The 27,587-nt window shown below is 45.7% G+C and overlaps 2 protein-coding genes across 8 annotated transcripts in view; one reads left to right on the top strand and one right to left on the bottom strand.

Moving 5' to 3' along the window:
• The window catches only part of PI4K2A (phosphatidylinositol 4-kinase type 2 alpha), a 30,266-nt gene extending 20,579 nt beyond the window's left edge, over window positions 1-9,687 (bottom strand). The window contains exons 1-2 of the mRNA XM_035026540.1: window positions 9,178-9,687; window positions 1,608-1,808 (exon numbers count right to left, since the gene is read on the bottom strand). Coding sequence (XP_034882431.1) covers window positions 1,608-1,808; window positions 9,178-9,612 — 636 coding nt within the window. The 5' untranslated portion in view covers window positions 9,613-9,687. The remainder of the gene's footprint in view (window positions 1-1,607; window positions 1,809-9,177) is intronic.
• Window positions 9,688-14,585: 4,898 nt separating this feature from the next.
• MORN4 (MORN repeat containing 4) lies at window positions 14,586-26,612 on the top strand. 7 transcript variants are annotated; one of them, XM_035026505.1, is made up of 6 exons: window positions 14,586-14,727; window positions 17,878-17,995; window positions 22,759-22,856; window positions 24,367-24,481; window positions 24,881-24,990; window positions 25,255-26,612. In XM_035026505.1, the coding sequence occupies exons 3-6, from the start codon at window positions 22,790-22,792 to the stop codon at window positions 25,401-25,403; spliced, it is 441 nt and encodes a 146-aa protein (XP_034882396.1). In that variant the 5' UTR covers window positions 14,586-14,727; window positions 17,878-17,995; window positions 22,759-22,789; the 3' UTR covers window positions 25,404-26,612. The 7 variants fall into 7 exon arrangements, with proteins under 7 accessions (XP_034882396.1, XP_034882381.1, XP_034882420.1 ...); XM_035026490.1 differs by having other exon boundaries at window positions 15,603-17,995; XM_035026513.1 differs by lacking the exon at window positions 14,586-14,727 and adding an exon at window positions 14,906-14,922.
• Window positions 26,613-27,587: the final 975 nt, after the last annotated feature.

Genomic DNA, 27,587 nt, shown 5'->3' with positions numbered 1-27,587 from the left:
ATAGATCTGAGTTGGGGGATCTCTAGGATTGTCCCTCATGTTTTGATATTCACTCACTGATTCAGCTGGCACTTACCGAATACTTACCATAAAAACAGTACTTTGCTTGGGGCACCTGGGTGGTTCAGTCGGTTAAGTGTCTGACTCTTGATTTTGGCTCAGATCACTATCTCAGGGTCATGAGATTGCGCTGAGCATGGAGCCTGCTTGAGATTCTCCCTATCCCTCTGCTCCCCCCACGCCCCGCCCTCCAGCTCACGTGCACACTCTCTCTCAAAGCAAAAACAAAAACAAACAAAAAAAACCCACAGTACTTTGCTAGGTGCTGAGAATAAGAGGAAATTTCAAGAAATGGTCCCTGACTTCTACAAACTTACAAACCAGTTGGCTGATTGTTTGGAGTTTGGCAATAAAGGAGCAGTTAAACAACCACAACAATCACAATTTCTTCTAAAATACCCTGGGAAAACAGAAAAAATAGGTTTGAAGGGAAGCTCCTGTCTGCTGATCAGTCTCTTTGCCCACAGAGTCTACTATCTAAACCTGCAAAGAAAACCTCAAGCAGGGGTCTTTAGTCTATTGGCATGGTCCTTACAAGGTCAATGAATGGACTCCCAACTGGTCCATGAACCATCCCCATGAAATTATATGCAAAACAACAATTGCAAATATATGTATTTTTTCTGGGAATGACATCTCTAGCTTTCATCAGATTCTCAGAGGATTAAGGCCCATAGCTACAAAGATGCCCCTGCAGCCTTAGGGCATCATATCAGAGTTCCAACTTAAGTTGTTACTAAACCTCAGGTAGCCACACATACTAAATGGGTGAGGATGTGTCCTTGAATGTTCATATGCTGACCAGCAGGCATTCCTTCCCCTCACAACCCTCGGAAAGTTTCCTGGACACCTGTAGTACAGGGGCTTTTCACCTGGCATCAGTAAAATGTATGCAATCAATTCTGTATTTCAGCATACTGAAGGGGTGGCAGGGCTCAGAACCTAAGCTAAGTCTATCACACATATAAGGTGTGTGCAAATTCATTCTAAGTGTGGATTTGCCTGGATCTGGGACCTGATTTTGTTATGTTCAGATAAGTACCAGTTTCCCATAGCATAAAGATGGATGAGAATTCCATGTCAGTTCCCCGTACAGGTTCAAGCCAGACCTTTACTCTAACCCTCAGCCCATCCTAGACTCCTCCTTGCCAGAGTGACTAGCTAACATCAGTTAGTCCGTTTTAGAACATATCTAAATCATGGAATAGCTCGGAAATCTAAGAGAATGAGCTACAAAAGTAGCTAGGTTTCTAACCAGTTGCAGTTACCTGGGATCGAAAGACCCGGGAAACCCATAAATGTGCATCAGAGGGTCAGTGAATTTCCTGAAATTGTATGCAAAAATTTTATGTGTATCCTTCTCAGGATAGCTTCCATCAGATGATCAAATCATGAGCCTACATCTACCACCTTCCCCCCAAAAAGGCTGAGAGCTCTAGATTCAGGGCATACATAGCCCTCCTTGGACCTAATGGCTCCATTAACAGGTAGCAGGCCCAGGAAAACTCTGGATAGGCAGTAAGGCTCCCTGGAGACAGGTCACTGACCTTTGTACGGGGTACAATGTTGAGTTCCAGTTTTTGGTCCACCAGACTGGCCCCTGCCTCTGAGAGATAGCCCTGGTTGAGGACAAGGCAGTCACGGCCAAAGCAGCAGGGACAGCATAGCTTCTGCAGCCACTTGGTCCACTTAGGATTAAGGTGCCCATATGGCTCTTCGTTCTTGGGTTTGAAGACAGCAGTGATCTTCTACACAGAGAAAAGAAAAATAGGATGTTAAAGGCAAATTGATTAAAGTGGGTCACAGACCAGGTCAGCAGGACTCTAGAAAGAAACGAGAAGGCACAGGCAGACAATCCCTAAAGACAGACACTGGCTTCTCCCCAGCTTGTAAGTGGAAGACACAGCTCATGTGTGCAGCTAAGAGACCCACTGCCAGAAAGGGCTGTGGCCAAAGAAGATGCCACAACTAGTATACATGGTAAAACAGATTTTCACACCATCAAACCCCAACTTCCAAGGTAAATTCATACAAACTGTTGTTCTGCATCAATTAGGTAAAAGCTCAAAAAAGTACCAACTGAAAGGAAATGAATAAGGTATTATGCTATAAGGTTAAAAAAACTCCAGCAGTGCTTGATTTCCTCTATCAGTCTTATTATCTCACTCCCTGGGTGTTAACAAAACCTTAAAATAAAAAGTTTAGGAACAACAAACTAAGAAAGCAATGGAAGGAAAAACTGACAGCGTGAAAAAGAATCTGCCATCTGATTACAATAGGGTTCTTTTAAGTAACTCTGATAGGCAAGAGATTAGGACATGAGAGCCCACAAAGATTAAAATCCATCTTCTCTTGCAGGTGAGAACTTAATCCTCAGAGGTCCTTAGAAATATGGGATGCTGCTGCAACCCCAAAACAATGGGCCTCCCTTCTGGAGTCTTCCTCCCTAGGCCAGGCAGCCCTCCACGGTTATTTCACATTTGTCTCATTCCCTCTAGTCCCCAAACTGGTACTTTCAAAGGAAGAAAAGTAAATATGCTCTCCAAGTGATTCATCTTTGTATCATATGACTCTCCCTCTCTCTCACCCCACAGCCAACTCAAGCTAGTCTGGGTCATAAGACATTTTCCTCTGAGTGTCACTTCCTGACAGGCAGGTCACAGCAGAAAACATACGCCCATCTGCCTGCATTAAGTATGTACTCATATTAGGAACTGGCTAGATACATGTCTCCAACAATAATTGGTCCATCTTGAGGCTAGTTCTTTCAAGAAGCCTTGCAAGAATTTGAGAGGACAAGAAAAATACAGAACTCTCCTCCCTCCAAAGGAATCAATTTATTCTTAAACACAAACAACCTTACTGATTCACTGGGGAAAGTCAAATGCATAAATTCATATCCTAGGCCTTCAGATTTACCTTTTTATCCAAAATGGCTAGCAAAAGGCCTAAGTTAGCAATATTCCTGGCTCTGTACCCCCAGAACCCTGGGCTCCAAACCACACAGCAGCAGTAACAAGGGACTCCTATCACTCAGAGAATGACCGATGAGTCCATGGTAACTCTCTGGAACTAGACAATAAAACCACAGGACAGCTTGAGGCACATCCCCCACAACTTAACAGTCAGTTCAACTGAGGTACAATGTGGAGTTCGGCAGGCTGCTTCCCAGCGGAAGGAAGACCAAGACAATCTTATTAGCGGGGCTGAAAAATACCAGGACTGAGGCCTAAATTCCTCCATTAAAGAAAGCAGAAACTGAAGGCCAAGATCGCAGCCAAAGCGCCATTTACAGACTCACCTCTCAAACTTCTCCATTTCCTTCCAACAGGAGAATCGGAAAGCATCTTGAGGACTGTGGAAGCATTAGTGACCATCACTACCTCGGTATCACACAGGGTTCATTAAATAATAACGTTTGGACTGGACAAATGGAGGGACAGTAGGGTGAGAAGGATGGATGAACAGAAAGATATTAGGCAGGAAGGGAGACAAGTGCCCTTCAGGACTAAGCATGGCCTCAGTTCAATTCAGTTCTGCTAACATGTGCTCAGTCCTTCATTTGTGTAAGACAGTGTGTGAGCGCCGCAGGTTTGCTGGATGATACATGACACAGCCTCAGGCCTAATTTCCAAAGCTGACGTGAACTTCACATTTTCAGCTGTATTCCTGAATACTCAAGAATACTCAAGAACTACTCAAATCAGAAAGGCACCCACCACTGTTTGGTTGAGAAAGAAAATGTCTACTGCCTAATTTTTCTCATTCTCCTCTCTCTTCTTTACTATACTTTCAATTCCTTTCTTACATTTAATTAGGAGTAAGCTTCGGTTTGATGCCAATTTTTTTTTTTTTAAAGATTTTATTTATCTGACAGAGAGAGACACAGCGAGAGAGGGAACACAAGCAGGGGGAGTGGGAGAGGGAGAAGCAGGCTTCCCGCCGAGCAGGGAGCCTGATGCGGGGCTCGATCCCAGGACCCTGGGACCATGACCTCAGCCAAAGGCAGACGCTTAACGACTGAGCCACCCAGGTGCCCCGCCAATATTTTTCAAATGCCTTTCCTTACCACCCACTGACTAACCCTCCTTTAATGAAAGGGCTGAGGTACAGGGAGCTTAAGCAGCAGCAGCAATGGAACTGGGGATCCAAAGAGAACTGCACAGGAATCAGGAGGCCACTCACTGGCTGGTGTCAGAACCCGAACCAAATACTGGGACCTGGAACGCAAAGAGTTTTCTCTATCTATCCAGCAGCCCCAAGGAGGAGGTATTATGTGACACTAAAATTTAAGGTAGTTCAAGCACATCACTCATATTGTACAGTGAAATACACAGAAATAACTTCTTATAAAAGTCGGGGTTTTTTTTTTTAATTTGGTAAACGTGAAGCTGATGATTCTCCAACATTTTGGTCTGAAGATCCCTTTAAACTCTTAATTATTAAAGACCCCCAAAACTTTTGTTTATGTGGGTAAACCCTACATTTGCTGTATTACAAATTAAAACTGAAATGTTAAGACTGTTAATTCATTTAATAAAAATAAACCTATTACATGTTAATATGGGTGCTATGTTTTTGTGAAAAATAACTATTTTCAAAAACAATTTTTAGTGAAAAGGCAGGCACTGTTTCACATTTTTGCAATCTCTCTAGTGTCTGGCTTAATAAAAGGCAACTGTATTTTCAACATCTTAATATTCAATCTGTTTCGATATCACACACCATGTAGCCCCTGAGAATCTCCACTGTGCACTCACAAGGAAGTAAGAATGAAAATGGCAAATAGTCTTAAAATTGTTATAAAAATAATTTTGACCTGGGCACTCCTAAAAGGATTCCTACAGGTCCTTCAGCCTCAGACAACTGCTGTATACTGTATTGGGAGTCGGATAGAAACAGCACTCCTATTTAGGCAGAGAAGCCTTATTTACATGTTAACTCTCAGAAAAGAGAGGGATGGGCTACTCCAAATATATGAGACCCTGAAAGAAGACGGGATCCAAACAGAATGCCAACAGAAGAGATTTAGACTGTATTTATTTTCCTATCCACTGCCATTGACCCAACCTGTCTCATCCGTTACAACTGGTGGCCTGGGACAGGTCCCTACAATAGATGGTAATGATGCTTAAAAACCTCAAGAACTACATCTAAATATGACATACAAACTTGACTACCTCTTGACATTTTAGGGAAAAAAAAAAGTTATTCTGGGGGTGCCTGGGTGGCTCAGTCCATTAAGCATCTGCCTTCGGCTCAGGTCGTGATCTCAGGGTCCTGGTATCGAGCCCCAAGTCCAGCTCTCTGCTCAGTGGGGAGTCTGCTTCTCCCTCTCCCTCTGTGCTTGCACACACTCTCTCTCTCACTCTCGCTCTCAAATAAATAAGAATTTAAAAAATTATTCTGTTTGAGATCTTTATTCTTTGTTGGGCTATCAGTGTTGCTCTCAACCACGTATAAGGACATCAGAATTTCTTGGGAGGGCACAGGTAGTTGGAAGAAGCACACTCAGGACTATAACATAATTTTATATTTGAAAAATGAAAAAAAAAATCTGTACCATTTTCATGACAAGCTCCTGATGGATAAGTATTTTTAAAAGACTGCAAATTACGATATAAGGCCTAGTTCCTAGAACATGTGAGCAGTATCCATAAAATTTTGAAGCAAATACCAATTAACATTATCTAATAAATTACTATTCTCAGTGGTCATAAAATCATCATCTCAAAATTATACTACTTTTGCTTTATTCAATGCCATGTATCCAAGAAACCCTAATCCAGAGGTCAGTGGGCATTAACTTAACAAAAGGCAAAACACTTGGGAGTTCCTGCTACGTACCAGGAACTATGCCAAAGGCTTTCATGTGTGATATCGCATTTAATCTTCTTAATAAACTAATGAATCACATGCTATTCTATGATTCTTGGCAATATGAACATATAATATTACTAGCCTCACAAAACAGAAAATGCTCAAAAAATATTTTCATAGGTGACTGAGCATAAGACCAGAAAGCAGAAGAATGCAAGTGAGGAGGGTAATATGAGCACTCTCTACCATGCCTTCTAATCTAGCATTTTCCATCTTACTGTTCTCTAGGTCTCCACTTGCTTGCCCTGAGGGAGAAACCATCCTAAATTGGGAAATGAAATCAGGGCTATTATCTTCAGGAACCTTCTAGCCTCTCTAGCTCCAAAAGCAGGTCTGGCAGAAACTGCTGGTTCCCCCAATCTCTGTTCCCTCTTCTTCCTTGGACACGGGACTCCACGTGTGGGGCAAAATAAAGACTACAGTCCCCAACCACTACTGCAGTTAAGTTCTGAACAACGGAATATAAAAAGAGTCTGGTGCAACTTCTATGAAATATCTTAAAGGAAGAGGGCATACTCTCCCTCTCCTTTCCTTCTTCCAACTGGTTGAAAAACAGACAAGATGGGGCGCCTGGGTGGCTCAGTTGGTTAAGCGACTGCCTTCAGCTCAGGTCATGATCCCAGGGTCCTGGGATCGAGTCCCGCATCAGGCACCCTGCTCTGCGGGGAGCCTGCTTCTCCCTCTCCCACTCCCCCTGCTTGTGTTCCCTCTCTCGCTGTGTCTCTCTCTGTCAAATAAATAAAGAAAATCTTTAAAAAAAAAAAAAAAAGAAAAACAGACAAGATGTCTGCAGTCTGAGTAGCCATCTTGGATCATGAAGTGGAAGCCACATGCTAGGGATGGCTCATCAGCTGGATGGAAGGATGCACATTGTTCATATTGCCATGCCAGCCCTGGGCAGCCTAGAGATTTCTTCTGTGAGAGTTAATGTATTTTTATTCAAGTCATTATTATTTTAAATTTTCTGCCACACATAGCCAAATGTAATCCTAACCAATATGGTAGATGAAAAGAGGAAGCAGAAATTCAGATGACTAACTTTGACGCAGCACTGCATAGTTTTTAGGAGCATGAATTCTGGAGCCGGTTGGCCTGGGTCTGAATCCTGCCTCCTACTTACTAGCTGTTAAGACCCTAAGCAAATTAGTTATACTGTGTGCCTTGATGTCATCATCTGTGGGGATAATAATAGTACCTACTTCCAAGGGTGTTATAAGTGCTAAGTGAATTATTATTCGTGAAGCACTTAAAACAGTACCTAGCATATAGTAAGTGCTATCTACGTTATTTGTTAAATAAAATAAACAAACACATTTGGAGCAGGGCCAAAGATGACACGACCAACTACAGTGAGCCTGTGGTTCATTGTAACCCACCACAGCATTTAGGAAGCGGTCCTCTGCTCTGAACCACATTTTCCTCAGTGGGAGCAAGATGGTTATCTTAATAAGTTTTGTCAGGGCATATGTGTTTTGACTTCCTCTCGAAGAAAGGACAGTGGCCAGGATTTAGACCCTGGGATCCTGCAAATCACCAAGGAACATACCCGCAGTCTGTCATTCTCTGTAGCCTATGCACAGAGGTGGTAGTAAATTTACCTGCCAGGTAGAAGTGAAAGATCTTATTACTCCCACCTGTCAGAGCACCAGATCACTTCTCAACTGACCTGACACACTTCCAACAAAGCTGTAAAGTGTCATGAAAGAAAAATAAAAACCTTCCTCCTGTTCCTATACCTATCAAAGATAATTAGTCCCTTCTTACATCAGCCAACAAGCTAAAAAAAAAAAAGTAAAATAAAATAAAAAATAAAAACCACTTACATAAAAAATTAAAGTATCTTGCTAATAACATTTAGACCTCAGGACACCCACTGTTCTTATATTCTAGAAGTAATGGTTCCCCTTTGAGCTTTCAATTTAACTCAGTGCTCCCTTACTTGAGGGACTTGGAAAGACCTATTATTCCCAAAGTTTTCCCCAACTTCCCCAACTCAGTTTATGTTAATTGCACTGATGGCAGAATTGCTTTCTGGTTCTTGATAATTCAGGGACAACAACATCTGGGAGAATGACCAGATCATTCAATGAACCTAACCAAGGGCTACAAGTCAGAGTCGATCCTGGCCACTCGGCACTCCTCTAAGAACAGCATACCACCCATCTAAAGAGTTCACCCAGGAGAGACACAGCAAAAATTTGCAGGAGATTTGACAACCATTATTTTAATAAGTATAACAATAGTATATTTTTCCAATAAACCATTCTGGCCCATCTGAGAACTCTGACAGGGAAAAGTTAATATGTTTTGACCCACTGATATTCCAATGATACCTCTGGTTTGATATGAATGCCTTAAATTCTTCTGCAGCTATCAAAAGAATAAAGTCACCTCTCAGCTGCCCTGGTCACCCCATGTCCCATCCCAACCCATCTCATCCCCATCCCCCTTTATACATATGCAAGGGACAAAAAATAAAGGTCAGCAAACACTTTGCCTGAGCTAAAAAGTAAACTGCTGATAGTCCTAGGAGGGAAATGAAAGTAAAAGGTAGCAGGCAGTCCTGTGTTTCTAAAACTCCGCATTCTTTACTGAAGAACCATAAAAAAGAATTTGAACAATCTCCCAGAAGTGAGCAATAACCAGGACAGATGAAACTGGTTTAAGTCCACCCACTCCATCACTGACGTCTGCCAGCAAGAGACCTGGGACGGTGGTAGACATCCCCACAACACAGAAGGCTGGAACTGAACCCTCAGAGCCCTTGATGGATCACCCGTCCTCCTCAGTGAACAGCGACAACGCTGGTTCGGTCCAAAAAGAGGAAATGGGCCCAAAGCTCAAATCTGTAGGACAATGGCCGAATAGCAGTCTCCGTAGTTTAAAGCTAAGGAATCTACTAGAAAGTAGCATCTCCCCGCGCGTCTCCGTCGACAGGCCGATTGCCCCACCACACCGCCGGGCCCCTGGCCTGTATCTGGTCAATTTCCTCTTTTCATTCTCCGCTCACTCCTCCCCCACCAAATAGGTTCTGATTTACTTCTTCAGTCCGCAGAGCTTCTCCATCTCCAGTCCTCAGGGGCATTCCAAAATCTTGCCAAGCGGCTCTGCACTGTGAAGTTTCTCCCTTTTGCAGCCTTTCAACCCCCCTTCTCCCTCTGGCTGTGCGAAGCTGCTAACTCCCCCGGACAGGCTCACCCTCCCCAAAGGCGGCGGCGGCCCCCACCCCGCTCTCACCCCCTGAGGGTCCTTGACGAAGTAGCTTCCGCTGGAGCCCTGGTAGATGCGCTCGGGGAAGATGCAGCGCTCGATGGCCACCTCGGCCTGCCGCACCACCGCCTCGAACTCGGGGTCCTCCGGGAACTCGTTCCGCTCGCGGTGGGCCTGCGCGGCGTGCGCCGCCGCCGCCGCCTGGGCGGCCAGGGCTTGGGCCTGCGCCGCCACGGTTTGGGTCTGGCCTTGGGCCGCCGCGCCCCGAGCCCGATCTAGCAGTGGCTGCCGCTCCCGGTCGTGGCCTGGCGAGCCCGGCGGAGAGGGGGCCGGGCCAGCCGCCGCCGCCACTCGGACCGCGCCCCCCGGCACCTGCGGAAAGTGAGCGCCCGAGCCGGACGGGAAGGTGTAGTCCGGGGGTTGGGCCCGTTCGGGGGACACCAGTGGGCTCGTTTCGTCCATCCCTCAGGCCGCCGGCTCCGGGTCCCGGTACGCTCCACAGCTGAGCTCGGGCCCGGGACCAATCCGCGAAACCCCCAACCCCCGACTGGCCAACCAGGTCGCGGCGCCTCGCTGGCCCCGCCCCTACCCAGCCTGTTTACTTGGCGACGAGTCGGCACGACCCCTCGCGCGCGAACGATAACCAATCAGAACCAGCGTGTACGTAATCGCGCCCTCCGCATTTTTCGCCCGTCACCGTCTGTGAAGACTGCGCATGTTCCAGGAGCCAAACCTGGGTCAGACACGCCCCCTGCTCTTACCAGCCCAGCCCCTCCCGTAGCTTCCAATTGCTGACCTGTCTGTGGGAGCTTTCAGTAAAGTAGCCTACCTAATCAGTCAGTCATTTGTTGAGTGCCTATTATGAACCAACCAGCTATGAAACTGGAGAAATCTAATCTTTGTATCTACATTCATTCAATCATGCACTCATTCATAAAATATTTATTGAGCACCTACTATGTTCTAAGCGCTAGAGAGACAAAAATGAAGCAAAGAAACAAAATCCCTATCTACCTAAATAAAAAGGGTTTTAAAAAATCACAGGCCCAGTGCAATTTAGAGAGTCTGGCCTGGATGCTCTATGCTTCTTTGTTAATTGAAGAAAGATATGGTCTTATGTGGGGCACCTGGGTGGCTCAGTCATTAAATGTCTGCCTTTGGCTCAGGTCATGATCTCAGGGTCCTGGGATCGAGCCCCACATCGGGTTCCTTGCTCAGCGGGAAGCCTGCTTCTCCCTCTCCCACTCCCCCTGCTTGTGTTCCTGCCCTCACTGTGTCTCTCTCTGTCAAATAAATAAATAAAATCTTTAAAAAAGATATGGTCTTATAAGACTAGAAAGTTCCATGAGGTAAGAGTACAGGACTGTTTTATTCACCACTGTAAAACCCTGGTGTCTAGACATGATAGGGACTCTGTATATTTTTTATTAGTGGAAAAGAGAAGGAAGAACTGTCCTTGCCCTCAAGAGGAAGACATATAGCTCTCTGAGGCGGCAGGAGAAAAGGAGCCAACAATGAAAACTGAAAACTCAGAATTTCAGCAATTTGGGGGTAGGCTAGAAAGTCAGCAAAGGCCTTAAAGGGGGCATGTGCTATGAGCTAAGTCTTAAAGAAAGAATGTAATTAGATTACTGGGGGGGAAAGGGAGAAAAGAGGGAATCAGAATCATTTGAGTTTGAACCCCATCTCTACACTTAAGCCTCTGTTTTCTCACCTGTAAAATGGGAATTATCATCCCTTCCTCAATTAAATAAGAATTAAGATAATGTCTGTAGAACACTGACATAGTGCTTGGTACATAATTATCCCTCCCTTAAATAAGAATCAAGATAATGTATGTAAAACAGCACAATGGTTAGTACACTCAACAAATGGTACCACCTTTTTTTATCGTTAATGTTGTTTTTGTTTTTGTGCTTAAAATCACCAAGATTAGAGCCATGGGTTTTCACAAGAGATAATCAGCCATATTGTAACCAATATTTCATAATCATTCTTTCTTGAATCAAATTATTGTCACAGTACTAGAAGTACTAGAAATACTGAACTGAACTGAATTGAACTGAAACAACTATTGTTGGGGCGCCTGGGTGGCTCAGTCGTTAAGCGCCTGCCTTCGGCTCAGGTCATGATCCCAGGCTCCTGGGATCAAGCCCCACATCAGGCTCCCTGCTCAGTGGGAAGCCTGCTTCTCGCTCTCCCACTCCCCCTGCTTGTGGCGAGCCCTCTCTCACTGTGTCTCTGTCAAATAAATAAATAAAATCTTTAAAAAAAAAAAAAAAGAAAGAAACAACTATTGTTTAATTGTATGTGTGAGAATGTCTTAAACATTTTTTGCCACATAAACCATCTTAGGCAAAGATCCATACAGTTTCCTCTTTCAGTTAGAAGACATGTATTTCCCTTTCTTATCCAGACATCGAATAATTCAGTAATACTTGCCTCTTGCATCCCAGGGATCACATCTACAGAGATGATCTCTTGGAATTATTCGTCTCATTTAGCCCATAAGCTTCAAATTTTTGTCAAGGAAAGCTGCAAGATTTAGAGTTCTCCCTTGAGAACTCTGTGGAAAATTCTCAAAATTTATTTTTGATTCTACCCCTTAGAACTTGATTTTCCTTCTACTGAAAAAAAAGTGTCAATACATTCCCTATTACCTATGAAGAGCTAGCACTCACCAAATAACTAAGCACGTGCCAGACATTGTTTCATGTAAAGTACATGGATATAACTGGATTACATGTAAATGGCATTACAGCTCTTATGATGTTGGAAACTGAGTAAAGTAACTTGCCTATGTCATGCAGCTGGTAAGTGGCAGAGCTGGATCCAAATCCAGGGAGACCAGCTCAATGCTTTTAACACTATATTGCCTCTTATTAAATATCTCTATGAGATGTGTTTTATATGTGATGTGGGAAGCAAAGGCAAAAGAAAAATTAAATTTCCTTACTACTTACAGCCCACTGACAAGTCCTTAAAACAGGCAGAGTGGCATTCCTCTAGGAACTCAGCTGTCCTGACGTTAATATTTTGCTAAGGGCAAAAGGCTTAGCTTAACATTATCCCAACAATGCCTCCCGCCCCCCCGCCATCCTATAAGTCTACTTTAACATATAAACATTCCTTTAGAAACTTCCTTTATATCTACCCCCCAAGATATCAGTTGGCAATCATCCCCCAAGCATATGACCTACCAATATACATCTGAAGGGTCTCATGACTAAGATTTTATTAGACAGTAATAAATGACCTTTTCCTAACAATAGCTAACCCCCTCGAAGTCTTGGAAACCTTGCTTCCATAATTCCTTAGAGACTTACGCTATCCCTAGCCCCCTCCCAACTTGAAAGTATATAACCAGCCATTCCTCATGACCCCGGTGCAGCTCTTTCTGCCCACAGGTCCTGTCCCTGTGCTCTGTCCCCGTGCTTTAATAAAACCACCTTTTTGCACTGAGTATATCTCAGAAATTCTTTCTTGGCCATTGCCTCTGAACCCAAACATCTTTCCTAAATCAGCATGTACCCCCTTTCTTTCCATTTTTACTGATGCCATTTACTTTTGAGACTCTCAATATATCTTAGCTACGTTATTAAAATAGCTTGTGAGGGTGCCTGGGTGGCTCAGTTGGTTGAGCGACTGCCTTCGGCTCAGGTCATGATCCTGGAGTCCCGGGGATCGAGTCCCGCATCAGGCTCCCTGCTCGGCAGGGAGCCTGCTTCTCCCTCTGACCCTCCCCCCTCTCGTGTGCTCTCTGTCTCTCTCATTCTCTCTGTCTCAAATAAATAAAATCTTAAAAAAAAATAAAAATAAAAAAATAAATAAAATAGCTTGTGAGTTTGTTTCTCTGCTTCCAATCTCTCTGGTTACCTCTGAGCATCACTACCAGATTAATTTTCTTAAAACACTGGTTTCCTGGTGTCACTGCTCTGATTAAGAAACTACATTTTTTATTGCAGTAAAATATGCATATTTATCATTTTAACCATTCCCAAGTGTACAGGTCAGTAACATTAAATACATTCACAATGTTGCATAACCATCACCCACTGCCTATACCCAAAACATTTTAATCATCCCAACAAAAACTCTGTATCCATTAAACAATAACTCCCTCTTTCTCTAGCTCCTGGTAACTTCAACTTTCTGTGTCTATGAATTTGCCCATTCAAAACACTACATTTTGCAAACCATATCTTCCCCTAATTTTTCAGGTTTCTCCATAACTTAACCACAATCTATTTAACCTTATTTCATCAAATTTTCTAATATACTTTCTCTAATCTAATAAGATCTGTTTTCTTGACATGCCATTCTCTCAACAACTGTATTTATATTTATAGTCACTACCACATAGTTTAGCAGGCTTAACCATTGAGTGTTAGAGCTGGTTGAATCTTACAGGTTTGCTAGTCCAATCTCATTTTATAGGCTGGAGAACTTAATAACTTGCTTGAAGTCACACACACTTGGTGGCAGACATGGGATTTGAACACAGAATCCAAGTCTTTTAAAACCATGTAAACTGCTGTTTATGGAGCACTTACAATGTCACAGACACAGTACTGAGCATTTTACACTGTATTCTCATACAAGTGCTGGGGAGTCTTTATCATTATTATTATTTTCATTTTCTATTCCACAGATGAGGAAACGCCCAAATCAGAGAAGCAGTTTGTTTACTCTCTTCATGCACTTGCCTTCTTTTAATAATTAAATATAGTCTTGAATTTTTCCATGGGCATGAATCTTTTCTCCACATGTAGGCAGTAAGTCCCATGAGGGCAGCGATCACGTCTTTTCTAGCTGCATTCACATTGGTCAGTAAATAAACATGTGGATAAAAGGATTGGCGTGCACGATATTTGGAGAATTTGCTCCAATCTTGACACTGTATTTTAAACACAAAAGATCTGAGTAATGACAACAACACAAATCCTTACAATGAGTGAATGCGGAAGTGTCCTGGTATCACAGTGCTGGCACGGGGCCGACACACATTAAACCGCAGCTGCCTGGTCCAGCATGTTACAATTCACAAAGCTGAAACTCAAAAGCCAGGTTTGGGTTCTGTCCTCAAACTCCAGGGAGGAGCCATTTACATCTCTGAAGGTCCGCGCAGGATCCGAGCCGCTTGAATTGGTGGTCACTGTTGTTTCTGACCCAGGCTTTGTTTTGTTTTTGTCGACGTTTAGGCTAGGCTGTCTCTGGGTAGACGAGACCTAAGGTCTCTCTCCATCAGGTGGCGGAGGTAGGACCGTGGGTTCAGCCCCACCCCTCTCTCGGACGTTTGACCCGAGCTCTTGAGACACTCCGCCCCGCACAAAGATGGCGCAGAGTCCGCGCTGGGCCAATGGAAAGTGGCGTTGCTCCCGGTTGCCTAGGTTACAGCCAATGGGCAGCGGGAATTGCGCCCAGTGCGGCCGCCCGGGATGGCGGCGTCAAGTGGGGCAGGCGCTGGTGGAGGTGTTGGGAGAGGCTGGTGGCAGGGGCGAGCCCGGCGGAGGCGCCGTCCCGGCCGCTGGAACCCCGCGTCTGGGCGTGATTGTCATCCCGAAAGGCGGAGCTCAGGTTGGCCGGCAGCGCAGGAGGGAGGGGGCCAGGAGAGTGTGGTTGGTGAGGAAGGGACTGAGGAGCCCATCCCGAGATGACTGGCTGGGATCGTGACTCCATCCAGGACGCGCTGACCGGAGGGCGGGGCCGGTGGGGTGCCGAACCCGGGCCTCCGGTCTCTACCGCTGGGGCCGAGGCCACGGAGAGCCCACGGTACCCGGCTTGGCGAGCGGGTGGGTGGGGGCTGCGTCCGGAGGGGATGGCAGCCAGTGTGAGCAGAGACCTGGCCCAGGCGGTAGAGCGGAGCTCGGGTAGAGGGAAAGATCGGTGCTGGGATGCAAGAACGGGGTGGGAGATGGACTAGGAAATGTTAGTTGGGTCTAGGGCTTTGTTTGGCCTGGGCCCGCCTCTCACACTCTGGCGGAGAGACGTCCCACACAACGAGGCTTGGGGAATGGGATGCCTCAATTAGTGGATGGTGGCACGCTGCTGGGTAGCACCTCCAAACTGCTTAGGTATCCGCAGGAGTAGCTCGGCTTTATTAGAACTCGGTCCAGGCATTTCCTTTTTCATGAAATAGGATGGCAGTCCTCATCACCCTCAAGTCTTTTTTTTTTTTTTAATCTTTCTGGTGTCAGGATTTTCTTCCCAATTTCTTCAATCTGTCCCAGTCTTCCTAAATAAGACCTTTATCTGGTAGCAAAACATTTTTTTTTTTTTTTTTACTTTTCGAGTTCAAGGAAGACTTATAGTAAAAAGACTTGTAGACTTATAAGAAAAACAGTTATTTCAAGCTCATTTAAAACACTTTAAAAGGAATGTGTGACTTTTTGTTCTAGGTTTCTTACAAGCCTAATTTTTGTTCACCAAAGTCTTCCTTTTCTTCTCTTTAGGATTCTAAAAGCCTAAGACTGCTTTCTTTATAATTAAGAGAACTTTGACAAGACGGTCATACTCTGGGGAGGCTTTGGAGGAACAATGTAAAGGTATATGTAGGGAAAGCTGGCTGCCTCAAAGCAATATTCTTAAAGTGAAAATCTGTTCCTCTTTATGTTAGCTTTTTTGTTGTTGTTTTTAATCTGAATTTGAACAGAAGACATCTTGAATGCATAAATATTTTGTAGCAACTTTGATTTCTAAACTCTAAAAAAAGACAAATGGAATGGAAACAGAAGTTAACATTCCTGTCTCCAAGTTCTATTTGGAAATGTCTGGGTGAGGAGAAAATAAAGATGGCAGGGATGTAGTCTGTTGCGCAGACCAATAGTATATTCGGTTCAGGGACAAAAGTCATTTTCTTTTAGATAAATGTTTGGATTGATCATTTGCAACCCATCTATCAAAAGAGCAGAAAGGGTGGGTATCTGTTTAAAAGCCTGCATCTTCTTGGTTTTGTGACTAGATTCCATATGTATGCTGAAGCCTAAATTCCTAGGCTACGTGTTCTCTTTAAGAAGATTTTTTGGGTAACTGATATAAATACTGATTTGCGTCCTTCTTAAAGTGTTGGGTTTTCAGTCTTCATCAGCGCCGGCTATCCTGTATCAAACTAGATTTGTCTCAGTGACCATGATTTCTTTTGGGGTCAGTGGCTGTACGGCTGACAATTACTTAGCATGGCTAATTATAGAAGTCATAAACGAAAATCACTGTCCCAGGCGATGACAGTGTCAGTTATTTGGACATAGGTACAAGTTTCTAGTCAAATGTGTTCAACCATGGCCTGAGACCCATAGAGTCCACGTGTGTCCTTTAGTTAGCACTTCCGGTTGTGTTCTTGGGAATGGACATCATGTTGACCAGCAGCTGTTGAAGGGAGTTTGCTCTGTCTCCCGAGATAAAGAAAGGAATGGAAATGTACTTTTGGAAAAACAAATGAGAGAGGAGGTGGCAGGGTTAGGTGGAGAGATGATGTTCCAGTTACTATAGCTGTATAACATTATACCCCAACCTTAGCTGCTTAAAACAACCGAGTGATGCTCACAGATTCTGTGAATCAGGAATTTGTAAAGGGCATCATGGGGATGACCTCGCTCTGCTCCATGCTACCTTAGATGGGATGCCGACTCAGTGGCTGGGAGCTAGAATCATCTGCAGGCTCCTTTGCTCACAGCTGGTGCCTGGGGTAGGCTGATTCAAAGATGAGAATTGCCAACTGGAGCACCAACACATGTGTCTCTTTGTGGCTCAGCTTCCTCATAGCACGGTAGCCCCACTGTAGTAAGACTTCTTCTGTGGTGGCTCAGGTCTCCAAGTGCAAGCGTACCAGTGAGCAAGAGGGAAGATGCATCACCTTTTCTGATCTGACCTCAGAACACACCATCTCTTCCATCGTGTTTTATCGGTTGAAGCAATCACAAGCCTGCCCCGATTCAAAGAAGAGGAGTTAGACTCCACCTTTTGATGGGGCAATGGCAAGGTCAAATTATAGAATGCGTAATACCGGAGTTAAGACTGCAAATGTCTTTGGAAATTACAATCCGCCACATTTGGTAATTGGAGGATGATCTTTTCAGGTTCATTGGCATCTTTAAAAACTTTAGGATCTATTCCCTCAGAGTAACAGCATACCAAAAGAGTGGCTAGGTTTACAGTTTGAGGGGCTGACTAGTACTTTGTCCAAAGATAGTCTTCAAACTGGAGAAACGCCATTCCCTTTCTTTCAGGGACCTTGTGTTGGTCCCTCTGAAACAAGTGGGATACCACTGTGTGGAAGTTTCACATAGCCTTGAGAAAAAGTAAACAGATGCTGGAGTCTGCTGCCTCTGAGTCCCTGGGCAGTCAGACTGACTCCTCACAAGGCATCACAGTAACTCCTTCCAGACCTCCGAGTGAAGACAAGTTTACAGCTGCCAGACATCAAAAGGAAATGCCCTTATCTTATCATCTCCCTGCATAAATCATGATTCTGTATTTATGTTTCGGAATGGTTGTTTAGTGATAAGATTTATTATAAGACACGGCCTTTAAGATTCTGACTTGTTTTGAAGGAATGAAATATTTCAGATTTGTTCCATAAGCTGACTTTTAGTACGCCGACTTCATTAGTTCTGGAAAGAGCTGAAGACGGCCTGTAGTTGTCAAAGCTTCTCTGGACTGGAAAAAGTTTTCCTCTGCAGTTTCGATGGAAAACTGCTTCTCTTCCCCTCATTAATGTTGTATTTGCAGTGGAGTCATGCTGACCTCTACCCCAGGCACACTGATGCTGGGCTGACAACAAGAGGCTTGAGCCTGAACTTGGATGCTGACCTTGTGGAACATTGGTGGAGCAGAGATGGCACACCAGGTACCAGCGTCACCCATCAGAGAACATAGCCCCAGAGCTTTCTAGGGGCTTTAAGACAAGAAGAAAATGATCCCTGCCTCGGGACATCTTCTGCTATGTGAGAGAGCCTGGGCATGGAGCTCCCGAGTAGCAACAGCGAGAAAATCCCTGGTGGAGCTGTGGGAGGGGCTCCCAGACATCACTGGAAGAGCTTCCCAAGCTGGCCTCATTATGGGGGTAGAAACGAATGTTGCTCCCTGTTTGGGTGAGAGCCAGGGATTCTCAGGATTCATCTGTCCTCAAAGCTGGGAGGAAACGAGAGCTTTGAGACAGGGCCAGGGCCCAGAAGATGTGATTGAGCCCTGCTCTGTTCAGGGCCAGCTGTTTGCACATCAGACCATTTCTGGGCTTACAGCATCTATATCCAAAAGCATCATGACATAGGCCAAAATTAAAATATCCCATGGGATGGCCATAAAAAACAGACAAGTGGCAATTGCAGTTTACTTTTTCTCACCTTAGAATTTACCTAAGGCAAAATTGCTGAATTTTTTTCCAAATGTTATTTTAATTATATTGGTAGCATTTTTATACTGAGACTTTAGAGAAATTTCCATTACAGTAAGTGAATGTGTGAGTTGAGGTGTCTATTTTGGAAGGGGGAAAAGAATAATATTTAAGAGACAGGGCCTGGTGGTGTTCTAGGTACTTTCATGTATCTTATTTAATTTATTTTTTAAGATTTTATTTATTTAACTGACAGAACAAGTAGAGGGAGCAGCAAAGGGAGAGGGAGAAGCAGGCTTCCACTGAGCAGGGAGCCTGAAGTGGGGCTTGATCCCAGGACCCTGAGATCATGACCAGAGCCAAGGCAGACGCTTAACCGACTGAGTGATCCAGGCACCCCAGTGTATCTTATTTAATTTAATCCATGCCAATTCTCTGAAGTAGGTATATTTTCTGTACTTTACAGGGGAGGAGACCAAGGTTTAGAGGCATTTAAGTAACCTTCCCGAAGTTACACAGTGCACTGGGGTGGGAGCCCCGGTATTGGCGCTCCTGGGCCCACATGCCACTGTATTACACTGGGAGGCATGTGGGGTAGGAAGACAGGATGGGGTTTAGGAGCATGGGCCCCAGAGGCTGACCCCCAAGTCTCTGCTTCTAACTTGCACATGTTAGCTAGGGTTCCTTGGTGAACTTACTTACCCTCTCTACTCCTCAGTTCCCTCATCCATAAAGTGGAAATGATAGTACTACCCACCTCATAAAGCTGTGAGCTGAAATTAGATTATGTATTTAAAAAACACTATAGCACACAGTAAGGAGTCAATTCCTGTTAGTTGCTGTTGTAAAGATACTTCAAATAGCTTCTCTGGGGTTAGCTCAGTTGATTCCAGAGCGTTGTGTTGGCTGACCTGGAGTATAAATAACCCAGCCCCATCTACCATCACAATTTGGAGAATACAAACTAATGTACATCTTGTTTTAGTTGAACATTTAAAGCATCGTTTTAGTATCAAATGTGCCAGATCCCTCTTGTACTGAGGAACCTACTCTTTGTAAGCCCATCTTGTTGTTCCATAATGGAAACAGCAATACAACCGTTAACATTGTGTGTGATTTGGGCTTCTCTGGGACTTGAAGAAAGCTGGCTGTTGGCATCAGGCCGCAGGGATTTAAAAATCCACTCCTGTTTGGTCCTCCAGGCCTGGCCCACATGCTCTGAAGAAGAGGTGCACTTGTCCTATTGGAACTCAATCAGATGCTTGAGGGTTAGACTCTAGGTTCATTTTTTTTTTAAAGATTTTATTTATTTATTTGAAAGAGAGAGAGTGCACAAGGGAGTGGGGAGGGGCAGAGGGAGAGGGAGAGAGAGAAGCAGACTCCCGGATGAGCAGGGAGCCCCGATGCAGGGTTCCATCCCAAGACCCTGGGATCATGATCTGAGTCAAAGGCAGACGCTTAACCGACTGAGCCACCTAGGCACCCCTCTAGGTTCATTTTTTTTTTTAAGATGTTAGTTATTTGGGGCGCCTGGATGACTCAGTCGTTAAGCGTCTGCCTTCAGCTCAGGTCATGGTTCCAGGGTCCTGGGATCGAGCCCCGCGTCAGGTTCCCTACTCAGCGGGAAGCCTGCTTCTCCCTCTCCCACTCCCCCTGCTTGTGTCCCCTCTCTCGCTGTGTCTCTCTCTGTCAAATAAATAAAAAATCTTTTAGAAATAACGATGGAGAGAGTGAGTGAGTGAACGGATGAGCAGGGGGGAGAGGGGAGAAGCAGGCTCCCTGCTGCAGGGAGCCTGATGTGGGGCTCCATCCCAGGACCCTGGGATCATGACCTGAGCTGAAGGCAGATGCTTAACCCACTGAGCCACCCAGGCACCCCCCTCTAGGTTCATTATTAATAACAGGGGACCTTTCAATAGTGACTTATAGATCAGAGAACTTTCACACATAGTTTATCTGTTTATTGGAGTAGTAGTCCCCACGCTTTCAAGTGTGTAGCAATCCAACGATGTGCTTGTTAAAACTGCAGATTCCCCGGCTCTAACTTACAGAATCTGATTCAGTAGATCTGGGTGTGGGCCTAGGACTCTGCGTTGTCACAGTCACTTGCAAAAATGTTATATTGCTTAGATCTGGAAAAGATGAAGAGGTGAGTAAACAGACCTAGAAATTAAATAAGAAGTAGGGATTGCACTTGTAAAAATATGTCAAATGCTTATTTGTCTCTGTTCGTATTTAATGATATTTTAGGTATCTTAACCCCCTTCTTATAGGATCTTTTTTTTTTTTTTTTAAGATTTTATTTATTTGACAGAGAGAGACACAGCGAGAGAGGCAACACAAGCAGGGGGAGTGGGAGAGGGAGAAGCAGGCTTCCCACTGAGCAGGGAGCCCGATGCGGGGCTCGATCCCAGGACCCTGGGATCATGACCTGAGCTGAAGGCAGACGCTTAACGACTGAGCCACCCAGGCGCCCCTAGGATATCTCTGAATACAAGCATTCTTTTACTGCACACATGAAGCCATACCTAGCCAGTCTCCAAATGTTACTGGGTGTTTGTTTTTCTATAATATTTCTGTCATCACCACTCCTTCCTTCTGCTCCCATTACGCTGTTATCCCCTTAGTTCAGGCCTCACGATTTTGTACCTGGGTCTATCAGTTAGCTTTTGCTGGGTAATAACACACCACCTCAAAACATAGTGGCTTAAAACAACCACCATGTATTTAGTCTGTCATTCTGTGGCTCAGTAATTTGGACCTGGGCTCAGGAGCAGCTCTGCTGGTCATGCCTGAGCTCACCCATGCATCTGTGGGCAGTTGGGACAGCAGCTCCACATGACCCCTCGTCACCAGCCAACTCGCCCGGGCTTGTCCACAGGGGGGCAGGACAGTTCCAAGTGCAGTGAGAGGGCAAGCCGTGTGTGGATGAGCATTTTCCAAACCTCTACCCACCCAGACCCAGCGGGTGGGGGAATAAAGTGACTGTTAATGGAGGTGCTGCCGTGTCATCACAAGGGCACGAGCAGAGGGAGAGCGATTTGTGCTCATTTTCACAGTCTCCTGAATGATCACATCTCCTGCCTTGCAAGCTTTTCTGGCTGTGGGCTTTGCTGCTACAAAGCATCCTGTTTCCTGCTGCCACGTTCATTTTCCATAAGCACTGCTTTCATATTATGTGCCTGTTCATAAGCCCCCAGAGCCTTCGTCTTTCCCCCTCCTTATTAGCTGTAAACTCTTCTGCCTAGCTTTCCAAGGTCTCCTTAGAGTAGCTGGACCCAAAAAGCAGAGCGTACAATACAAGAGAGAAAGAACTAGCAGCAGTCAGGGGAGGCCGGGACACTAGTCCAGCCCGGCCACAAACTAGCTCTTCACTTCTCTTTCTCCGTTTATGAAATGACGGAATTTGGATTTAAATCTGAGAGGTTTTCTTTCAGATTTCAGATTTCTGCTGAGTACCTAGACAAACTTAATTCCTCTTACTCCTTAAATAAACCTTCCACTGCAGTAAAACCCAGCTTATTAGTTTCCTACTGAACATCCAGCTTACATAGCTCTTTGTGCTTTCATTCCCCAGGTTTTCTCCATGGGTAACTGCCTTTTGCTTTCTTGACCGCTTGTTTTCAGTTGTGCCCAGCCCTTGTCTCTGTTCATCTCTGCCATCCAGTTTGGCACTTAATGACATTATCTCTCATATTGTTCTGTCTTTCCATTATTAGTCTTACCAGCTAGACTGTAAACTCATTGAAGGAAGAGACTATATTTTATACATCAACTAAACACATAGTAGCTATCAAGCAAATATTTGTAGATTAATCCTCAGTTTCTATCCCACATCATAGAAAATTGGAACTAGCTGATAACTTTTTTTTTTAAGATTTTATTTATTTATTTGAGAGAGATAGAAACAGCATGAGTTGGGGGGGTGGGCAGAAGGAGAGAGAGAATCCCAAGCAGACTCTGTGCTGAGCGATCACAAGACCCTGAGCTCATGACCTGAGCTAAAACCAAGAGTCGGACGCTTAACCGACTGTGCCACCCAGGCGCCCCAGGCTGAGAACTTTTAAAACCAGTAGGAGGATAAGACTGCTTGAACAGAGGTGGTGATGATGAGGGTGGGGGTGGGGGATTGGAGAAGTGAGCATGTTTGTTAAATGTATCCAAGGTAATATATACTTACTGGGCTGGTTAGTTGATAGACTGTATCAGCAAAATTGGTTTGCAGGCCTTTCCTCCAGCCATCCTGTGACTCTGCTTCTCACCCCTGTTTCCTGCAGTCGTTATCCTTTTCTTCCGTACGCTGTCACCATGACCCTGACAAAAGGTTCCTTCACCTACTCCAGTGGGGAAGAATATCGAGGCGAGTGGAAGGAAGGTGAGAGAACCACCCCCCCCGACCGGGGATCATTTGGCTGTTGGACAAATACATCAGGCTATAGAATTCAACTGGATGAGTCTTCATGTCTAATTCTAGGATTTAATCTGAATAGTAATAGTGCCTTTCCTTTTCTTTGATTTTAGGATTAAATAAAGGAATTAGAAAATGCCATTGGTTGCCCAATCTCCAGCAATGAGTTAAATCTGCTTCAGAATATGAAGTGTCTTAACATCTTCTTATCCTTTTGTGTTATTATTTGGGAATTGCTTTTTATAAATACTCATGTACCAGGCAGAGTAAAATGAATTATTTTGAGTGCCTACAAACTGAAAAGTACAGAATTCATTGCAATGACTTGGTTCCAATGAATTTAAAAAGTTAAGGAAGATCTGGAAATTAGGACAGATAGATACTCAAGAGCAAATGACAGTCATTGCCTTGAATTTCCTGTGACAGCTCATTGCATTTGGAAGTATCTAGTCACAGGATTGGTGAAATTCTTCAGAGCCTGAGAAACACAGTCTGACCACTTAAAAGCCTTGTGGGGCCAATCCTAGCAAGCCACAAACTGCCCCGAGGCGCCTTGACTTCCTACCATTGTGCCAGTGAAGAGAAGTTTAGACCATTTTGACATTCACCCCATTCTTTTCATGTTAGATGCCTACAGCTCATGAATTCTTGAGCCCTGAGAGGAGAAACTGGGCAGATGGGATGTGACCTTGCTCAGTACCTCCCCTGCCTTTCTCCTGCCTCCCCAACACCTGCTGTCCCTTCAAATCTGGCCAGTTAGAGGTGCCATTCTGCCAGGCGGTCTCTATCCCCGGGAAGAACTCCCTCATACTCTGTTAGAAAGACATGATTGCTCCTCCCGCGTCTTGCTGTTTTCTGGTCAGTTCGACGGGTAAGCACAGCCCTACTGATGGAACAAAGCCCGAATCAGTGTTGCCAGGCAGCCTGGTAGGTTTGCTCCCTAGCTGCACAGTTCCATGTGGCACTGTTTTCTCGCAGAGAGGCAACGGAAGTAAGTGGTGAGGGCTCTCCGGCCAGGATGCCTGCTGCGTTTTTCATTCTTGCTCTGCCACTCAACAGTGGTTGTTAGTGATTTAGCTTCTCCTAGCCTTGCTTTCTGCATCTGTGAAACGGGAATAATAATAGTACTGTGCCTACCTCTTAACGTCGTGAGGATTAGATAGGATGATCAGTACAAAGTGCTCAGAAGAGTGCCTGACACATAGTGAGGGCGCTCTGGTAGCTAGTGTTACTTTTCAGCGCTCTCTTATTCATACGACAGAGACCTGCTCCACAGCTGATGCTTGTGACAGGTGGAAAGGTCCCAGGAGCCGGGTTTTCCTGGTGCCTGACTCTGGGTAGTAGTTCTCTGCCCAGCTGACATCACTGCTTCTCTTCTTTGCTTTGCGCGTCGGGTGACGAAAGACAAGGGATGTTAGGCAGCGAGGGGGTCCCTGAAGCTGCCCCATCGCAACCTGACAACTGTCTCTTTGCTCAGGCCGCAGACATGGTTTTGGTCAACTGATGTTTGCAGATGGTGGCATCTACCTGGGTCATTTTGAGAATGGGCTCTTTAATGGCTTCGGGGTACTGACCTTCTCCGATGGCTCAAGGTAAGTCCTGGGTCATTCCTTTCTCAGCTTTGATAGTGATAAATAGCTGGTCAGACCTGAGCTTGGCCCAGGCCCTCTGAAAACAGGCAAGAAGTAAGCAGTTCTTTTATTAGTTACTTTATAAGTAGATCTAAAATTTGAAATGGCAAGGAGCCGAGTGACCTTCCACCCGACTGCCATTCTCTTGTGTCACCTCCTTGAGATTAGAGCCCCGTATCACACATGCTCTCTGGCCCTCCTCTGCCGGTTGGGAGTGGGTGGGTGGGGGCAGGGATTCTGACACAAGCAGAATGCGCTCAGCTCCTTGGTGTTAATAAGCAACACTCACTGGTAGCTGCTTCACAGTGAACCTCCGTAGCTCACTGCCCACCCTGCCGCTCCCATCTCATGTTTCTGCAGGTATGAGGGGGAGTTCGCCCAGGGCAAGTTTAACGGCGTCGGAGTCTTCATTCGACATGACAACATGACATTTGAAGGGGAATTTAAAAATGGCAGAGTAGACGGTTTTGGTAAGTCACAGCCCCGCAGGACAGGCGACCGAGGGGAGCCTACTGGGGGGGGAGTACACCTCGTTAGCTTGGATGCTCTCGGGGATGTCTACCAATCCCTAGCGACCGGGCCCTGACGCCGGTCTGTCGAACTTGCCCGTCCAGTGCTCCCGCTCTCAGGAGTAAGAGCTGCAGGTTTTCCTTCCTGCTGCCCCGTGGTACCTGGCTGCTTTCTGAGTCACGCACGCCCTTGTCAGTCCCCTATTTCCTCTGCTCCCCTCAAAGGCCTGCTGACCTTCCCTGATGGTTCTCACGGAATACCCCGCAACGAAGGGCTGTTTGAGAACAACAAGCTGCTGCGGCGTGAGAAGTGCTCCGCAGTCGTGCAGCGGGCCCAGAGCGCCTCCAAGTCGGCCAGAAGTCTCACCGCCTGAAGGCCGTCGGGCACCCGCTCCCAAGCACGGGCCAAAGCGCAGGCCCCGTGGCGCCCTCGAGGCGAATCCATGAACCAGATGGGAGAGGAGATGAGAATGCCTACGGAGCAGAGGCCTGGAGACAGGCCCCCTCACCTGCCCGGTGGGGATTCAGTGACGAAGGTCGTGAGGATTCTGACCCCCGGCCCACAGCAGGGTCACCAGTTCCGTCTCTGCCTCTCCCTGGTTGGTATTCTTTGTCCCTAACGCCTCGGGTCGCCCAGTGCAGACCTGCTTCTACTCGATTTCCTGCCAATGGAGGCAGGATCTCTTCATTCTGCCTGTACTGGGGGCAGATGATCCTGGCCCCAGGTTAGGGCTAGTGCTTTGTGCTACCCTGGAGAAACAGGGAGAAACACAGGGGTGGCTTAGACAGCTCTGCAGGCCTGTGAAAGTCAAAGCCAGAGCGTTTCCGTGTGTCACCCCCTCATTGGCTGCTGGTTGGCTTCATGGCTCCGGGCCTTCCACTTTGTCTCCCCAAGCTGGTATTTGTGTCTGCTTGTCCCCCTGTGAAGGGTACGGTAAGAGTGCGATTTCCCTCTCCCCTGACTCTACAAGCGGTCTTCCTTACCTGAGGTCCAGCAGCTAATTTTTGCCCCATTTGTGCCTCTCTCCTTCCTTAGACACAGGACAGGATCCCTTTTGGGGCTAGTCAAGAAACTGATACAAGGAGTCATCTCATAACGTGTATTTGTTACTTACTCCGGGGCAGAGGACAAACATCTCTGGGCCACTTAAGGCCCTACCATGGAGTGACTGAATTCTTAGGGGTGGGTTGGGCTGACACAGCCCCTTCCCAGCGGACCTGGAGGTCAGACCCACCTCAACCCCTTGGAGCTTGGGGAGAATTGGACCCATCCTAGGACCGAAGTGAACCAAAAGAGAGTTTGGCTCCTTACATTTGGTTTCCTGTTAACTCTTCCACCACGAGCTTGGCCTTCAGGTCTGGGGGTCAGATCTGGATGGATAGGATCCCTGCGTAGTTCATCACGGAGGCCTCCGGTTATCCCAGAACCCAGACATGCCCACTCCACTCCCAGCCCCTTATCCTCACACTGAATGTCTCCTCAACAGCAGATTGTGGTGGAAATTATAGCCGTGTGCCTCTATTTATTCTCTGAGTTGTACTGTAGAAACAAGTGTTTATGAGGAATAAACAAATCACCAGAACTGCCTGTACTTCGTTTCTTGACTCTTGCTCTGCATCCTCCTCATGGATCAACCCATTTGCTGTTTCTAAAAGTTCATCACAGATGGGGGCTTGGAACTGACACTGCACACTTTACTATGTAGTACCTAATTCTCAAAACCTCTGCAAGGCAGGAGCTTTTTTTTTCCTTTTAAATCAGACAGGCTCAGGTTGCCCAAACTAGGAAGTGGCAGAGCTGGGTGGGATTTGTATCCTGGTTTTTCTGATTCCAAATCACTTGCCACTGTACTTCTTTTGTCCTGAGCGTCCAGAGTGCCCACATCCTGAGACCAGTTATTGTCACACCTCCTAGGTAACCTTGGGCAAGTCAACTCCTGCCTGGGTTTCCCTTTTTCTGCAACAGTACCTCCCCAACTGAGCTAATGTGCAGTGTTCACCTGCCACGCTAACCCCTTCACATGTGTGATCTTATGGAACCCTGAGAGAAAGGAACTGTTACTATCCCCAAATTACAGATCGGATCAGGCACTTAAGTAGTTGCCCAAGGTCCCATCGACCCTAAGGGGCAGATCTAAGAACTTAAACCCAGGCCTGCTTAATTTAAGCCCAGAGGCTGAGGGCTTTACCAGTACACTGACCAGCCTCCCGAGCCCTAAATTCTGCCCCATAACTAAGCTGGATTCTCCTCTGAGCCAAGATCTTCTGGACGTTGCCTTGTGAGAAGAGCCCAGGTGCTAAGCCCCAAGCTTCAGTACCATCCAGATGGCCAATTTCGGTTGAAGATTGATACCTTTTATAGTCTCTTCTCTAAGCTTTGTCCTAAACAAGGATCTGTTTACCTTTCTTTTTAGCCAGAGTAATTTTTAAAACATTCATCTTGAATGTTTTAAAATACTTGACTAGTGGCAGTGGTTTACTGCCACTAGTCAAGTATCACTGAGTAAGGTTAAACATTTTTTGAGAAAGCAGCCCTTTTGGTTAATGTGCTAAAGTGT

Source organism: Mirounga leonina, unplaced genomic scaffold, assembly GCF_011800145.1.
Source record: "Mirounga leonina isolate KUSES-001 unplaced genomic scaffold, KU_Mleo_1.0 Mir_114, whole genome shotgun sequence".
NCBI lineage: Eukaryota > Metazoa > Chordata > Mammalia > Carnivora > Phocidae > Mirounga > Mirounga leonina.
Note: the sequence above shows the minus strand (reverse complement) of the source record. Positions and strands in the feature narration are given on the sequence as shown.

Excerpts from the sequence above, each read along its gene's own strand:
- MORN4 (XM_035026480.1), top strand. The coding sequence starts at position 20,596 with ATGTTATATTGCTTAGATCTGGAAAAGATGAAGAG. Across the intron at positions 20,631-22,758 it reads GATCTGGAAAAGATGAAGAG|TCGTTATCCTTTTCTTCCGT; the intron begins GTGAGTAAACAG and ends TGTTTCCTGCAG. Across the intron at positions 24,991-25,254 it reads TGGCAGAGTAGACGGTTTTG|GCCTGCTGACCTTCCCTGAT; the intron begins GTAAGTCACAGC and ends CTCCCCTCAAAG.